The sequence below is a fragment of the Castor canadensis genome, chromosome 1 (genome assembly GCF_047511655.1).
Source record: "Castor canadensis chromosome 1, mCasCan1.hap1v2, whole genome shotgun sequence".
Classification (NCBI taxonomy): domain Eukaryota; kingdom Metazoa; phylum Chordata; class Mammalia; order Rodentia; family Castoridae; genus Castor; species Castor canadensis.
In genome coordinates this window covers 202,564,087-202,580,563 of record NC_133386.1, presented here as the reverse complement: position 1 = coordinate 202,580,563, position 16,477 = coordinate 202,564,087, and the positions used below count along the sequence as shown (strand labels likewise).

General features: G+C 53.9%; 1 protein-coding gene across 1 annotated transcript; it reads left to right on the top strand.

Moving 5' to 3' along the window:
• The first annotated feature begins 193 nt into the window (after nt 1-193).
• Map3k11 (mitogen-activated protein kinase kinase kinase 11) lies at nt 194-16,199 on the top strand. The gene is made up of 10 exons (XM_020164900.2): nt 194-1,437; nt 6,266-6,446; nt 6,630-6,778; nt 6,885-7,060; nt 7,185-7,428; nt 7,915-8,028; nt 8,784-8,919; nt 9,015-9,106; nt 14,006-14,371; nt 15,338-16,199. Exons 1-10 carry the CDS (start codon nt 696-698, stop codon nt 15,673-15,675), a joined length of 2,538 nt encoding a protein of 845 aa, XP_020020489.1. The 5' UTR covers nt 194-695; the 3' UTR covers nt 15,676-16,199.
• Nucleotides 16,200-16,477: the final 278 nt, after the last annotated feature.

The window sequence follows — 16,477 nt, the reverse complement described above, 5'->3', positions numbered from 1 at the left end:
GCGTTCGGGGCTACCCTTGCCCTCCTTCTCTGCCTCTCCTGGCACGCCTCCCCGGGAACTCCCAGGCCCAGCCGCCCAGAGCCTCCGGGAGGGGAGCGGTGCAACCCGCCCGCGTCATCTGATGCTGTTTCCTGCAGGAGAGTGAAGAGCGGAAAAAAGTGAAACTCCACCCTCCACCTCTGCCTCCCGCCCCCGGGGCCAAAGTACAAAGGGAGGAGGAAGAAGGGAACGGGGTCGGAGCCGTCGGACCAAAGACACTAGGGCCGGGAAGAGTCAGCTCCGGCCCAACTAGGAACTCTTCCTCCATCCCTGAGCATAAAAACCTAACGAGTCCAGACGCTGCCCCTGGCAGGCCCCACCTTACACTCGGCAGACACCGGATCCAGACTCCCAGGACTACTCCGGGACTGAGGGACGCTCAGCCCCTCCAAGTCAGCCATGGTGAGGCACTGGAGGCCCCCGGGCCCCACCCCTCCAGCCTGACCACACTGCCCTCGGTGCCCTCCTCCAGAAGCCCGAGATGCGGGGGGCCGGGAGGCAGCACTCCTGGCTCCCCAGAGAGGCGTGGGTCTGGGGCTGAGGGCCAGGGCCCGGATGCCCTGGTTCCGGAATTAGGGCCTCAGCAGCCAGCAAGGGTGGGGACCACTGGCACCCGGAGAAGGACCCCACACACATTCCAACGACGGCTCCCGGTCATGGAGCCCTTGAAGAACCTCTTCCTCAAGAGCCCTCTGGGGTCATGGAATGGCAGTGGCAGCGGGGGCGGTGGGGGGGGTGGTGGAGGAGGCAGGCCGGAAGGGTCCCCGAAGGCGGCAGCTTATGCCAACCCTGTTTGGACAGCCCTGTTTGACTATGAGCCCAACGGGCAGGACGAGCTGGCCCTGCGGAAAGGCGACCGTGTGGAGGTGCTATCCAGGGATGCAGCCATCTCAGGAGATGAGGGCTGGTGGGCAGGCCAAGTGGGCGGCCAGGTGGGCATCTTCCCTTCCAACTATGTGTCTCGGGGTGGCGGCCCACCCCCCTGCGAGGTGGCTAGCTTCCAGGAGCTGCGGCTGGAGGAGGTGATCGGCATTGGTGGCTTCGGCAAGGTCTACCGTGGCAGCTGGCGAGGGGAGCTGGTGGCTGTGAAGGCAGCTCGCCAGGACCCCGATGAAGACATCAGTGTGACAGCTGAGAGCGTTCGTCAGGAGGCCCGGCTTTTTGCCATGCTCGCACATCCGAACATCATTGCCCTCAAAGCTGTGTGCCTGGAGGAGCCAAACTTATGCCTAGTGATGGAATATGCAGCAGGTGGGCCTCTCAGCCGCGCCCTGGCTGGGCGGCGTGTGCCTCCCCATGTGCTGGTCAACTGGGCTGTGCAGATTGCCCGTGGGATGCACTACCTGCACTGTGAGGCCTTGGTGCCTGTCATCCACCGAGACCTCAAGTCCAACAACAGTGAGTTTCTTGGGGCATGGATGGGGAAAGGGGATGGGAAGACATGGCCCAGGTTCACACCTCTTAATCCTCAGCTAAACTTAGCCAGGGATCTGCTGGAGGCCAGAGCTTCTGCCTGGGGAGTCCCAACTGGCCAGGGTCTTACCCTGACCCCAAAGCAGGAATCCCAGGCACCTGGTAGAGTACTTATGCCTCACCTGGAAAGCGTCCTTGACCCCAACCTGTAGCTGAAGTTTGGGCAACTTAAGTTGATGAGAGCAATCAGTTGTGAGCCGTCAGCATGCTGCATAAGCGTGCTCACCGCCTCAAGGAAGCCTCCTGGAGGCTGATACTCCTCATCTTCCTCCTCTGAAGTTCACGTTCATGATAGTGGTGCTCTCTTCTCATACTTCCCCTCAGGGTAGGCAGCTCCTCTAGGATAGAGATCTCAGAGAGAAAACCCCCTTCCTCCTTGGTAAGAAATCAAGGTTGGCCTGCTCCACCCCTCCCTGGCCATATGACCTTTATTTGGTTATTTCAACTAAGAACCTCAATATCTGCCTCCCTAAAAAGGGAGTGATCAAGAGGCTGAAATGGCTTAACAGCCCGGGGAAGCCCTGGTGCATGATGCCTAGCACAATGGGTCCTCAGCCATGGATGTGGACATTCGAGAGCAGGATGGAAAGAGGGCCCAGCCTGGAATCAGCACTTATGGTGGTGGAATACCTGACTAAGGAAGACCACCTCCAGCCATTTCAGGCCCCCCACACACTGGCCATCATGGGCCCAAATAAGTGAATGACAGGTTCAGAGGGCAAGCTTCGCTCTAGGCAGCATTTAAGTAGAGAGCCCTTGGTTGGGTGTCTAGGCAGGACCTGACCATGAGGGACACCAGGAACTGGGCCCTGAACCCAGGACAAAAGCTAGACAGCAGTAGGAAATGCAAGGGGGTGGGAGACAGCTCGGTGAGCTCACTGGACAGGCACAGAGATTTTTAAAGGGGATGAATATTTTGAGCCTCCTGGCCTTGGATAAGGGACTGGGGAAAGCAGAACACTGGGATCCAGTGATATCCACGTCCTTGCCAAGGTTGGAGGGGCCAAGGGACACACTCATCTATAGTAGGGAGTACTTGGCTTGTCTTAGCCTCACACCAGGGCCCTAGCCATTGAAGGACCCCCACTCCCTGCCCTAGCCTGAGGGGGATTCCCCGAAGGCCCAGGGGGTGGGGGCTCCTGTCTTCTGTTTTTCCTCCGTTCTCTTTCCAGAAAAAAATGGAACAATAGCCCAGGCCCCTGCTCCCCACCCTCCCCACCGCTTCCTGTATTTCCTGCTGCCCCTGGCCTGGCTTCCTGCCCCTGCTCCAGCCCCTACTCCCTCCCTAGCCCAGCTGCCTGCAGGGGAGGAAAGAGCTGGGGGTGGAGGGGTTTCTGGAGAGGAAGGCACAGGGATTGCTCCCCCACATCCCCCACTAAATTCCCTTGCTTCCCTCCCAGAGTCTGGATGGTGGTGAAAGGCAGACAAGGTGCCCTCAGCCTCTGAGCCTGGCATCCAACCTCACAGACCCCAGGCCTAGGCCTAAGTTGCTGTCTGCGGGATTGGGGTGGGGGGAGTCCCTGAGCTGGGGGGGGCAAAGGCAGGAAACAATGGTGTGATTTTCCTGGACAATGGCGGCCTTGTGAGGAAGCCTGGCGGGGAGAGAAGGGGGAATTCTCCAGGCCCACGAGTCACAGGACTGACCAGCCAGCCGGCCTGGGCCTGACCTCCCCCAATTCGCCCCCAAGTGACCCCCTCCTCCCAGTTGGAGACCTGGCCCAGGCCTTCCAGAAAGGAGAAGTAGGGACCATGGAGGGAAGCGGAAGAGGTGTGAGCTGCCCAAGCTACTCCACAGCCCCACAGAGGCTAACTGTGGGAGGGGGGCACGAGTGACCATGTCCCTTTCAGAGGCAAAGGACCCCTAAGCAGGGGCCTAAAAAGCTGTAGGCTTACCCCAGCCCTAAGCCTTTAGGCTATAGGTGGCCACTGACCTCCCACACCCAAGGTCTCTATCACACACCAGAACAGTAACTTAGGTTGGGACAAGGTCAAGGCCCAACCAGGCGGCACGACAGCTTGGAGAAAAAAACGGGATAACAGCCTTTGCAGGAGCAAGAGATTAGGGGTGGGAAGGGAACAGAAAGGCCACAAGCCCGAAGAAGTCCTGACACTTTGGGTGACTTGCTACGCCTGTCTGGACCTCAGATTACCCAACTGAAAAAGGAGGAAATTGGCCACCCTGCTTGAGATACTGGTGCAGAAAGCGCATTGCCAGTCTGTGAAGTCCCATGGGTGGCAGAGACAAGGTCAGGAGGTAGCAAGTGCTGGTCTTCAGAGGAGAGGTGGGCCCTGGCTCCAAAAAGGGAATCTGTGCGCTCTTTCCCCTCCTCCCCCAAACCTGTTGCTTGCGCAGGACTGACAACTGGTCTAGTGCTAAGCCTTCCTCCAGCAGCCAGACCAGAGGCTGCTGTGAGGCTGGAAGTAGGGAGTGAACAAAGGTGAAGAGGAGAGAGTGGACCGGCCAGGAGTGAGCACAGAATCTCTAGGGCAATTGGGATTTAGGATGCACCTGCCAGATGTCAGACTCCAAGCAAAGGCTTTAAAGAGTGTGAACCAGTTTAATACCCATTACAACCCTCTGAGGTGGGTTTTATTGCCATCCTCAGTTTTACTAAATTGTGCTGGACTCAGCCCCAGTCTGGATCAGAGAAGTGGGTGGATTTCGAGACCATTCTCTTATTTTTTGCGGGGGGGAGTAGCTTTTATTTTGGGTTTTTGTTTTTTTTTTTTTTTGGCAGCACTGGGGTTTGAACTCGGTCTCACACTTGCTAGGCAGGCACTCTTACCGCTTGAGCCACTCAACCAGTCCTTTTTGGTGATTTTTTTTTCGAGATAGGGTCTTATTGACTGTTTCCCTGGGCTGGCTTCGAAACCAGGATCCTCTTGATCTCTGCCTCCCAAGTAGCAATGATTACAGGCAAGAGTCACCAGCACCCAGCTTGAGACCATTCTCTGAATTAGGACCAATTACAAGAAAGTTTGCCAGGAACAGAATAATAATAAAGATTATTGAGAGTATATGGAAACCAGATGGAGCAGCTGATGGGCAGCTGAATTGTATACTGTCTGGTCTAGAGCTCCAAGTGTGGGAGAAGCCAGTGAGGAAGGGTAGCTGTATCTGGAAGAGGCTGAGGCAGCCAAGGGGACAGGCTGAGCTCCAAGAAGCCCCAGAATCAACAGAGCTGAGAGGAAGGCCCTCAAGGAAATGCAGCCCAGGCCCTGAGAGGTGAGGATAGCAGGGAGTGCTTGGGCAACTGTGCCAGATCCCCCATGAGGCCCCAAGGCATGGCCAGTAGCAGGATAGGGAGTGTAGCTTCAGGCCCTCAAAGATGTACATCTGGTCTATCCACCTCCTCTGAGAAGTCCTCCCTGACTCATTTGGCTGTGTAGGTGCCCTTCCCTCCCTTTTGCCCCACCCCCACTACCTATTGCTACTCTATTACATCACTGACACCCTGTGCAGAACAGCTAAGGGGTGGACCCTGACACATGTGCAGAACAGATGTCACTTCTCTACCATGGAGAGGCCCTTTAGACCCTTGATGATTCTATGACTTCGTTCTTTTGTTTTTCTTTTTTGTGGTACTGGAGTTTGAACTCAGGGCCTTATGTTTGCTAAGCAGGCACTCCACCACTTGGGCTACTCCACCAGTCCAACTTTATTCTCTTTTTTATCCCCTCTAAAACTTCTCTCAAGGGCCAGCAGAGTACAAGTACAGAAACAAACAAACAAACAAAAACTTCTCTCACTTGAGCCGTTTTTGACAGAGCAAGAAATGTGCAGGTTGCTGTTTCTCCCTGTACCAAGTATAGCGGCCCTGTCTGAATTGAAGCCAAGAGTCCCTGCCAAGTCTGACCATCCACTCCTACATTGGTTGCAAGCTCCTCCTTTGTGACCAAGAACCATCACCCCCCACTTCACACCCAGCTGCCCTCAGAGGATATCTTCTGGAGTCTTTCTGCTGGGAGTGACTGCCCTAGCCACCATGTGCTTGAGGGTACTGGGGACCCGTGGTGCCTACTGGCCTTCCTTGTCTCACCTATCCCCAGGGGTGTTCTGATTAAACTTCTGCCTTGGCAAAATGACCAAGCCACTCACTAATTTCTCTTGAAACCAGAGCCACAAGTACTGAGAACATGTCACGTTGCCAGTTTTTATTTCTTGCAATATGAGGGAAAAGTTAGAACATTCAGCTTTGGAACCATACAGAGCAGGTGGGAATCTCTGCTTTATTTGCTCTGTAATCTTGGCCAAGTCATTTCCCTGCTGTTTCCTCTTCTGTAAAATAAGAATAATACCTACCTCATTTTTTTTGCATACTGCAGCTTGAACTCAGGGCACTGTGCTTGCTAGGCAAGCACTATACTACTTGAGCCATGCTTCCAGCCGTTTTTTGCTTACTTATTCTTTGGATGGGGTCTGGAATTTTTCCTGGGCTGGTCTCAAACCTTGATCCTCCCAATTTCCACCTCCTAAGTAGCTGGGGTTACAGGTGTGAGCCACCACACACAACCTTTTTTTTTTCTTTTTGAATGCTAGAACTGAGTGTAAAATATCTAGCCTGTAGGAGACTGAGTAAATGTGTCCCAGAATTGTTATTTTGTCTGATTCCACTCCACCCCCCCAGTTGTGAGCTTTCCAGGTCAAGATCCAACACCTGGCCAGGACAGCTGTCAGATGAATCAGATGCTAGAAGCTCTTTCCCCTTCCCCACCATCTTATCCTGGAACACCCACAATCTTTCTTCCCCAGTTCTGCTGCTGCAGCCCATTGAGGGTGATGACATGGAACTTAAGACCCTGAAGATCACCGACTTTGGCCTGGCCCGAGAGTGGCACAAAACCACACAAATGAGTGCTGCAGGCACCTATGCCTGGATGGCTCCCGAGGTTATCAAGGCCTCAACCTTCTCTAAGGGCAGCGATGTCTGGAGGTGAGGCCAGGGTAGGGTTGGGATCTGCTATGAGTCCACAAAGGGCAGAAGTGGTTCTCAAGTCTAGAGGTGGAGAGACAGGCTGAGCCCAGGGAAAGGGGCCCAGACCCAGTTACTCCTTGCTTTGGGGTGAAATAGCAATAAGTGGGCAGAAGAGGACACACAGCTCTATCTCGCCCACAGCTTTGGGGTGCTGCTGTGGGAACTGCTGACTGGGGAGGTGCCCTACCGAGGTATTGACTGTCTTGCTGTGGCCTACGGTGTGGCTGTTAACAAGCTCACATTGCCCATCCCATCCACCTGCCCCGAGCCCTTCGCTCAACTCATGGCCGGTAAGAGGACAGGACGGGCAAGTGAGGAGGGGCAGAACTCCCCGTCCCAGGTCACATCTACTCACAGACCTCCATTTTCTGTCCCCACTCCCTGACGTGCCCCTAGACTGCTGGGCACAGGACCCCCACCGCAGGCCAGACTTCGCTTCCATTCTGCAGCAGTTGGAGGCCCTGGAGGCGCAGGTCCTGCGGGAAATGCCGCGGGACTCCTTCCATTCCATGCAGGAGGGCTGGAAACGTGAGATCCAGGGCCTTTTCGACGAGCTGCGGGCCAAGGAAAAGGTACGAGGAATGGAGGAACCTAGGGTTGGAAAGAGTGTCTCCCCAGCTTCGGTGGGGCAGAGAATGGGGGTGGGCGCCGGGGTCAGTGCGGACTGACCTCACCGCCTTCACGTCCCCGGCGTAGGAACTACTCAGCCGCGAGGAGGAGCTGACGCGCGCGGCGCGCGAGCAGCGGTCACAGGCGGAGCAGCTGCGGCGGCGCGAACACCTGTTGGCCCAGTGGGAGCTAGAGGTGTTCGAGCGCGAGCTGACGCTGCTGCTGCAGCAAGTGGACCGAGAACGGCCCCACGTGCGCCGCCGCCGGGGCACCTTTAAGCGCAGCAAGCTCCGAGCGCGCGACGGCGGCGAGCGCATCAGCATGCCTCTGGGTAAGGGGTGGGCCCCAGGATGCCTCCCGGCCATTGGCTGCAAGTGCTAGGGGGCGGGACTGCGGAGCCCATTGGCTGCGTGTGAGAAGGGGTGGGGTCATGCTTTACTAGCCGCAGTGGGATTGGTGTAGTGTGTTAGTCCGGTGAGCTGAGGACTAGAAGGGGTAGGACCCGGTGTATTTTGCGTCTGTGGACGAGTTCTGGCGGAGATATTTGCATGTCAGTCTGGGAGTGGCTGCAGCCGGAAAGGGGCGGAGCCGCCCGGCGCGGGGAACCTCTGCCTGCCAGGCTAGTCCCGAGTGGCAGCGTGGACAGTCGCTTTTCCTTACCCAGAGCTTGGGGCCCAGGAAGGCAGTGAGGTTGTGCAGTCACATAGCCACCTTGCCCCTGCCTGCGTGTCCTGGGAACCTCCCGAGGACCCCTGCGGTTTGGGGTCCGGGCTCTCCTTCACACACCCGCACCTGTTCCCTCCTTTCCCATTCCCAGACTTCAAGCACCGCATCACTGTGCAGGCCTCACCTGGCCTTGACCGGAGGAGAAACGTCTTCGAGGTTGGGGCCGGGGACTCACCCACCTTTCCTCGGTTCCGAGCCATCCAGTGTAAGACACGAAGCCTGCCCTTTGTCCCCCCAGTTCCTAGTCCTGTCAGACCTTATCCCTGGAGGGGAACCCACTGTCTCCTCTCCCTCCTGCTTCCAGATTCTCTCCCCTCCATCTGGATAGTTACTCTGAGTTCCCCCAAGAAACATGTATTTTATTTATCTTTTTCTAGTATTAATTGCTTACAATAGTTGGTTAGGTACATATCATCACTATTTAAGTTCTGTAGACAAGAAACAAGAAAAAGTTACTTGCTGCACAGCCAGTAGGTGTAAGTGGGAAAGCTAAAACTCAAACTCAGGCAGTTGGCATCACTGTGATCACTGTGCTGTTTTTTTTTTTTGGGGTGGGGGGCAGGGGTGGACTGGGGTTTGTACTCTGGCTTCGTCCTTGCAAAGCAAGCACTGCGGCTGCTTGAGCCATATCTCCAGTCCATTTTGCTCTGGTTATTTCGGAGATGAGGCATCTGGAACTATTTGCCCTGGCTGGCCTGGAACCTGTATCCTCCCGCTCTCAGCTTCCAAGTACCGGGCTCTGTGCCAACTTCTCACCAGCAAGTGTCAGCTGAAGAATTAATGAGGTGCCCCACCTCATTGCTAGTCCCAGGACCCTGCCCATCTACCCCACTCAAAGCCCACCCTGGGGATGATGTACCTAGCCTGTCCCCCATCTTCTAGAGTTGCCCCCTGGAGCCTGATTACCATGAAGGGGGAAGGGACAAGGATCAGCTCAGATGCCATCTGGTTCCCTTACAGTGGAGCCTGCAGAGCCTGGCCAGGCATGGGGCCGCCAGTCCCCCCGACGAATGGAGGACTCAAGCAATGGAGAGCGGCGAGCATGCTGGGCCTGGGGTCCCAGTTCCCCCAAGCCTGGAGAGGCCCAGAATGGGAGGTAAGTGACTGAGTGCCCCCACCCCAACCCCAGCATTGTACTACCCTGCAATTCTGAGACTCACAGAGCACTTCTCCCTGCCCTTCTCTCTCCAGGAGAAGGTCCCGCATGGACGAAGCCACGTGGTACCTGGATTCAGATGACTCACCCCCCTTAGGACCTCCTTCCACACCCCCAACACTCAACGGTGAGTGGCCTTGTTTCCCCTAACAGGATCTTGCTGAGCACTTTCTGCAGGCACTGGGGTACAGCATGAGAAACCAGCAGGCAGGGCAGGAATCCTGCTCTGATGGCTCTTGTTCTAGAGACTGGAAATCTGAGGCTGAGACAGGACAGAGCCAGTCTTAGAACTCAGGTCTAACATGCAGGCCCATAGCCAGTGAACACAGCCCAGGTCCAGTGACCAGGCCTCCTTCCCCACAGGCGGTGGGAGGAAAGGAAGCAAGGAGTGGTTCCACCCATTTGGTACCTGAGAGAAGCAGAGCCAGAGAGGGGAAGGAAACTACCCATATGAGTTAGAGCCAGACAAGTGGCTTCCATGCTATGCCTCACAGAATCCCTTCTGAGGAGGCCAAAGGTGAGGAAGAGGATAAGAAGACTGAGCAAACAGAGATCCAGGGTTCATTGTCACTGCAAGGGGGAAGGTTCAGGCTTTTCTGTTCTCCATGATGATAACAGCACCTACTGTGTGCCAGGCATTCTGTCCAACCCTGCAAGAAAGATGGCATTATTGTCCCCATTTTAGAGATAAGGACACTGAGGCTCCAAGAGGAGAAATAACCTACCTAAAACCCTCAGCTAAGGATTTGAACCAAGAGAGGCTTTGGCTTCCATCTCACAGCCAGCTTCCTGGGAACCTTTCACTTGAGAAAGGGATCCTCATTTACAAACCACTTAGGAAGCTGGAGCATTGGCAGAGATCAGGGCTCCGCATCAGAGTGAGGAGGGCTCTGCTCCACACTGCCCAGCCTTGGCAGGAGCTAAAGTTGTGGCCTCCCTTACCTATGGGTCCCTGTATCAATCTCGGAACTATCCTCAGAGCCCTAGCTCTATCTCCTGTTTACAGCTAGAATGCAGCACTCTGCCTAATGGCTCAGACCAGAGCTCTGTTCACCATACGATTTCACTTCACCCCTCTGACCTCACCCACCTAGCCATCACCTCCATGATTACCTGCTTTGATCAACAAGCTGTCTCCTATGAGCCAGGCAATTCTGTAGGGTAGATATTATTATTATTGGCTCCGTTTTACAGAAGGGAAAAGTGAGGCACAGAGAGCTTAAGTGGTTTACTGTAAGGCATGCAGCAGAGTAGGTATTTGAACCCAGGTCTTTCTGGCCTCATAGTGGCAGGGCCCTGGACCTCCTCCTACCACACTTTTTATTTTTTGGTGTCATACTTGCTAGACAGCTACTTCACTACTTGAACCATTCCGCCAGCCCTGTTTTGTGTTGGGTATTTTTGAGGTAGGGTCTTGCGAACTATTTGTCCAGGTCTGACTTTGAACTTTGATCCTCCTGATCTCTGCCTTCTGAGTAGCTGGATTATAGGTGTGAGCCCCCAGCACCTGGTTCACTGGAGTGAACATTTTTCACTCCAGTAGTTGTATTGCACTGAGCTAGCTGAGCTGCAGGGGCTGAACTGAAAACTGAAAGGCCAAGGGGATTGGATTCATCTGTTCTAGAATGTACCAGGCCAGAAGGCCATGGAGAATTTGAGGTGTTATCAACCCAGGTGTGTTGCTCAGAACAGTTCCTATGTTCTACAAAGCCCTCTGACCTCCTGGGCGGGGACAAAAGGACATGGACCCCATTTTCCTCAAATTCGCCACATTACCTGAAACGACACCACCTCCCCCTGCCTAGCTACTGACTGAGGATGTGGTTCCCCTAGACCAAGCCTCTACTACAGCTGCCACCTGGGCCCATAAGAGTTTGTGACTTTGACCTCCCAACCACCCAGAGTCAGAAGCCTGGCTGAGAATCAACGAGTGGAATCTCACAGTGGTCCCAGACTCTGTGAGTGTCCTAGGCATAAGCCACCATTGGTGATTCCCCAGTCACCCACTCTGTTCCCTGCTGGATATTCTGGTTGCAGTGCATTCCACATTGGCAGAGTGCATCCGGTCTACACTGACAAAAACTCAGAGCCACTAACCATTCCAAGACCCCTTGGAAGCTATTTCACCTTCATCTCTGGGTCAAGAATATTCACACTGCTTTTTCCTAAACAAGGTTGGTTAATTCTTGACTGCTAGGAAGCTTACAGGCAAATTAAAATCCTGCCTGAATTAGCTTGGATGAGTCACTTAACTTTGGGAACCTCCATTTCTCAGGACTGACTGTAGGAACTTTCTTCCATTCACTCTCTTGTGTACTGACCTCCACTGTCATTTTCCTTTGTCTCTTTTCTCTTGCCTACTTTATTTATTTATTTATTTATTTATTTATTTGCAGTGCTGGGGATTAAAACCAGGGCCTTGTTCATGCTAGGCAAGCACTCTACCACTGAGCCAATTTCCAGCCCTCCCTTGCCTATTTTAAACACATCTCTCCTCTCTTCCGTTTCACTCACCATAAATGATCAGTGTCTTCGCTGGTGGAATAGAGAGAATCATCACCTCATGTGGTTGGTACAAGGATTACGAGAACAGATTCTTTCCCCAGACATGTGTTTATTCATTATGAACCAGTCATCGACATGCTAGATAGAGATCAACAATGCCTTGACCTTGGTGAAGGAGTCAGATTTATAAATAAGCAAATTTATAGCAGGTTTCTGGTAGCTCACACCTGTAATCCTAGCTACTCAAGAGGCAAAGATCAGAATGATTGAGTTCGAAACCAGCCTGGGGCAAATAGTTCACCAGACCCTATCTCGAAAATACCCAATACAAAAAAGGGTTGGTGGAATGGCTCAAGTGGTAGAGCACCTACCTAGCAAGCATGAAGCCCTGAGTTCAAACCCCAGTTTCACCAAAAAAACCAAAAAGCAAATATAGTAGAGATTAGCAAGTGCTGGGAATGAAGGTTGTAAAGGCGTAACATGAGCAATAACCACACAGGTTCAGGTGGATTCTGGGAAGGCTTCACAGAGATGAATCTCAGCTAAGAAGTCACTGAAGTGAGGTAGGGAAACATGCCACCAGAAGGAAGAGGAAACCTGGCTAAACTCAGAGAAGAGATGAGAGCCAGGGAGTCTCAGGCCTGTGACAGTTGCAGAGGGTTTAAGGGTCAGTAGATGTTAAGTGAGTAAGTAAATGAAGCTTGAAAAGTAGGAGGAGCCAGTTCTGGAAGGGCCTGCCGGATGGGGAGTTTTTGTTTATTTGGTTTTTTTGCGGTGGGAAGTTGGCAGTACTATGGTTTGAACTCAGGGCCTCCTTCTTGCTAGGAGGCCCTTTGAGCCATGCCTTCAGCCCTTTTCTCGTTTCTTTCTTTTCCATCCCCCACCCCCACTCTCACCCCACCAATCTTGCATCAGCTATTTATTTATTTACTTATTGTGGTGCTGGGGATGAATCCACACCCTCCATACATTGGGCAGGTGCTCTGTCATTGAGCTATACTTTCTGCCTTCACTTCAACAATTTTTTTTAAATCATTTCATTTAAACTTTGGGGTTCCTGTAGTTGGCAAACTTGGAGTTCCCAAAACTACATTTGATTTTTTAAGACCTATTATTTTTCCTAGTATCTTCTTACAGAACTGTCCCCGTTTTATTTTTCTTGAGTTATTTTTCAGGTTGTGACTTGCCCATTTTTGCCCAATCGAGATACTCCTATCTATGGCCTCCTGCATAGCTGGGACCACAGGCATGCACCACCACACCTGGCTCACTGATCGAAATAGGGTCATCTTACCCTGACTGGCGTCTCACTGTGATCCTTCCCATATCCACCTCCTGAGTAGCTGGGATTATAGTCATCATGCCCAGCTGATGGGAAGTTTTAGAGAGGAAACCTGTCTTTAGCAGGTTTGCATTTTAGAAGGATTCCCTGGGCCCTGAGTAGCAGTGACCAAGGGTGGGGGAGGGGGAGAGAGCTAATAGACAGGGAGCCTGGGTAAGAGTTGTGGTTGAGAAGGAGAACTCCAGGCCAAGTCCTAATCACAGCAGAAGCTCACACCTCCCAGTCTTAAATTCCTTCTGACAGCCAACCCAGAGCTCTTCTCTAGGCAGGCCTCACTGGAGAAGGAGGGCAAAGGCAGAAGAGACCAGGCTAGGGAGGACTTTTACAGCCCAGCCAAGGAAGCTGGATTTCCTTTTCTTTGAGTGGATGGAAAGCTAAGGAGGGATCGGACAAAATCAGATTTGGGGAGGCTATCCTCCTAGAGGCCCCTATGTGCTACTTGGTGCCCCAGGTGGTCTAGAAGCCAACCCCAGTCCAAAAACTTGAAATCTAGGATAGTGTGTGTAGGGAAGTGACGGAGGTCAAAGTACCTGGAATGAGGCCAGGTCCACCCCCCCACTGGCCGTGTAGCCTTATGCAAGCCCTTAACTTCTCTAGGCCTGGAGCCTCTGGGGCAAGAGGATCAGACAACACAATGCCTCTAATCCACCCAACTCAGGTCTGTCAGAAACATGTGCTATAAAATAGCTGTGACCTCAAGCAGGGCACTGACTGCTCTGAGCCTCAGTTTCTTCAGGTCTACGGTGTACATTGGAGTTGACCTGTGTGCTCCAAACAAGCTACTGCTTGAGTGAGAGCAAGTGTGCAGAAGGACCAGGGTTGCCAGCCAGTAAGGGAGTGGGCACAGGGAAGAGGGTGCTGTCCCAGTCAATAGGCCCAGTTTGTGCCTGGACCTGGGGGTTGCCCTTCGTTGGCTATTGAGGCCTCTTCTGTCATCCTGTCCTGCCTCCCATGTTTTCTGCTGATTCCCTGGCCTGCAGTGCGCTTTCCCAGCTCCCCTCTGAAGGAAGGGAGAATGTGTTGATGGAGGAGCTAAATTGCCAGTGCCATGGAGCCAGGAAAGATGTTGGTGGGAAATAGAACTCAGTCCTGTTCCAAGGCCACTGTGGAGTCCCAGGGTCCTCGCCCGGAACACGCACCGGCCTCTGTCTAACCTGAGCCATTACTGCTTCCTTGCAGGTCACAGCCCAGAGCCCGAGGAGCCACGGCGGCAGGGCCCTGCAGAGCGTGGCAGCAGCTCCGGGACACCCAAGCTGATCCAGCGCGCACTCTTGCGTGGCACTGCCCTGCTTGCCTCACTGGGCCTTGGGCGCGACCTGCAGCCACCTGGAGGCCTAAACCGCGAGCGTGCAGAGCCCACACCAGTGCCACCCACACCAGCGCCCACACCCTGCCCCACCCAGCCGCCCTCTGTCCCGCTCATCCGCCTCTCTCCCAAGACGCCTGATGGCCACAGCCAGCACACCCCTGGGCCCCTACTGCTAGACCTCGGTATCCCCTCTGGCCAACCATCTGCCAAGAGCCCCCGGCGAGAGGAGACCCATGGTGAGTGGCTCTAGGGCCCATGCCAAGATGGTGGCCACCGGAGAGGGGAGGAGTGGCTGGGGACTTGTAGGACTATGGGGTGCTGGAGACACTTGTAGAGAGTTGTGTTCTAAGTTCAGCCACGCAGTGGTCAGGGGCGGGGTGGTCTAAGCCAGCTGCGAAGTAATAGAAGTGAAGAATAATGACGACAGACTCCCATTGGTTGATTACTGGTATAGTTTGCAGTTCTGTAGAGATTGTCTCATTTAATTATCATAACAAGGTCAGGCATGGCCATATACATCTGTAGTCCTAGCTACTCCAAAGCTGGAGGCAAGAGGATAGCAAATTCAAGGCCAGCCTGGGATACATAGCAAAAAATGATTATCATAACAATCTGTTTAGCACTCTTATGATACCCATTTTTTTTTTCAGTACAGGGTTTTGAACTCAGGGTCTATACCTTGAGCCTTTCCACCAGCCCTTTTTTCTTTTTTTTTTTATTCGTATGTGCATACAATGTTTGGGTCATTTCTTCCCCCTTCCCCCACCCCCACCTCCCTTACCCCCCTAGACCCTTTCTTTTTGAGATAGGGTCTCACAAACTATTTGCCCAGGTTGGCTTAGAACCACGATCTTCCTGATCTCTGCCTCCTGAGTAGCTAGGATGGCAGCATGAACCACCACCCCCAGGCTGACACCCATTTTTTTTTTTTAGATGAAAAATTTTAAAGCACAGAAATTCAGGGGCTCAGGGCTCCTACAGCTTCTTAGTAGCTGGGTAGAATGCCTGTCTGCTCCAGACACCAGGCTCACTTCACAGCAAACAGGTGCACTGTGGAGCACACAAACAGGGCCATGGAAGTTAAGAGTCAAGTAGCTCACTATGAACACAGAGAAGCTGAGGCCCAGAGCAGGGGAGTGCTCTCTGGAGATACCTTGGAGTTGGTGACTGCCTAACTCTGTGCCCCTTCTTCACCCTCATAGGAGGCACCGTTTCACCCCCGCCAGGAATATCACGCTCCGCTCCTGGTACCCCAGGCACCCCACGTTCACCACCACTAGGCCTCATCAGCCGACCTCGGCCCTCACCCCTTCGTAGCCGCATTGACCCATGGAGTTTCGTGTCAGCTGGGCCACGGCCTTCACCCTTGCCCTCGCCACAGCCTGCGCACCGACGGGCACCCTGGACCTTGTTCCCAGACTCAGATCCCTTCTGGGACTCCCCACCTGCCAACCCTTTCCGGGGAGGCCCCCAGGACTGTAGAGCGCAGACCAAAGACATGGGTGCCCAGGCCCCATGGGCACCAGAGGCAGGGCCATGAGTGGGCCAGGCCATTCACCCCCCCACGCTCCAGCTGCCTTAGAGGAGCCACTGCAAACACTGGAATGGGCACCAGGCAGGCCTCTGTAGCTGCCTGGTTTCCCCCAGCGTCCCCACCCCCCCATGGGGGTCAGGAACACTACACTGCACAGGAAACCTTCACACTGGATGGGGGGACCTGCACCCCCCACACCTGCAACCTGTAGGTCCCCCTGACTTACCTGCCCCACTGGGGCCTTACACTGTACCCAACTGGTTGGGAGGACCAGAGCCTGTCTCAGGGAATTGCCCTAGGGGTGGCACAGGGAGGAGGGGAGGTGCAAGGGAGAGGGGCCAGCCTTAGCTGTCACCAGCACTTTTGACCAAGTCCTGCTACTGTGGCCCCTGCCCCAGGGCTTAGTTTCTGGACCCATGCCCTGGGAGTCATTGGGGGGCGGGGCTCTCTGGGTGCCTTCCTGCTGCTCCAGCCAAGGTTAGGGCCTTGGCCTGGGGCTCCAAAGAAGCCAAATAAACTTGTAAGCTCTCTTCCCAGATTCATCCTGTCATCTTTCTTAGAGGTGAACCAGTGTCCTCATGCCTCTAGCACAACAAGCAGATAGCCTGGGCCAGAATGCCTTGTACCACACCCCTCTCTTGGGACCAAGCCCACTAGCTTAGGTCCATCATTTAGGGCCTATCTCAGCCTCTCTATCACCATATACACTGGCCTTACCTGCCTTCTCACTCTTGCCAGATTTTGTTCACTCTACATCTTTGTGTGTTCAAGTAACTACTTGCTCCCAATCTTCTCTGTTGGCTAGTCC

Excerpts from the sequence above, each read along its gene's own strand:
- Map3k11 (XM_020164900.2), top strand. The coding sequence starts at position 696 with ATGGAGCCCTTGAAGAACCTCTTCCTCAAGAGCCCTCTGGGGTCATGG. Across the intron at positions 1,438-6,265 it reads AGACCTCAAGTCCAACAACA|TTCTGCTGCTGCAGCCCATT; the intron begins GTGAGTTTCTTG and ends TTTCTTCCCCAG. Across the intron at positions 6,447-6,629 it reads AAGGGCAGCGATGTCTGGAG|CTTTGGGGTGCTGCTGTGGG; the intron begins GTGAGGCCAGGG and ends TCTCGCCCACAG.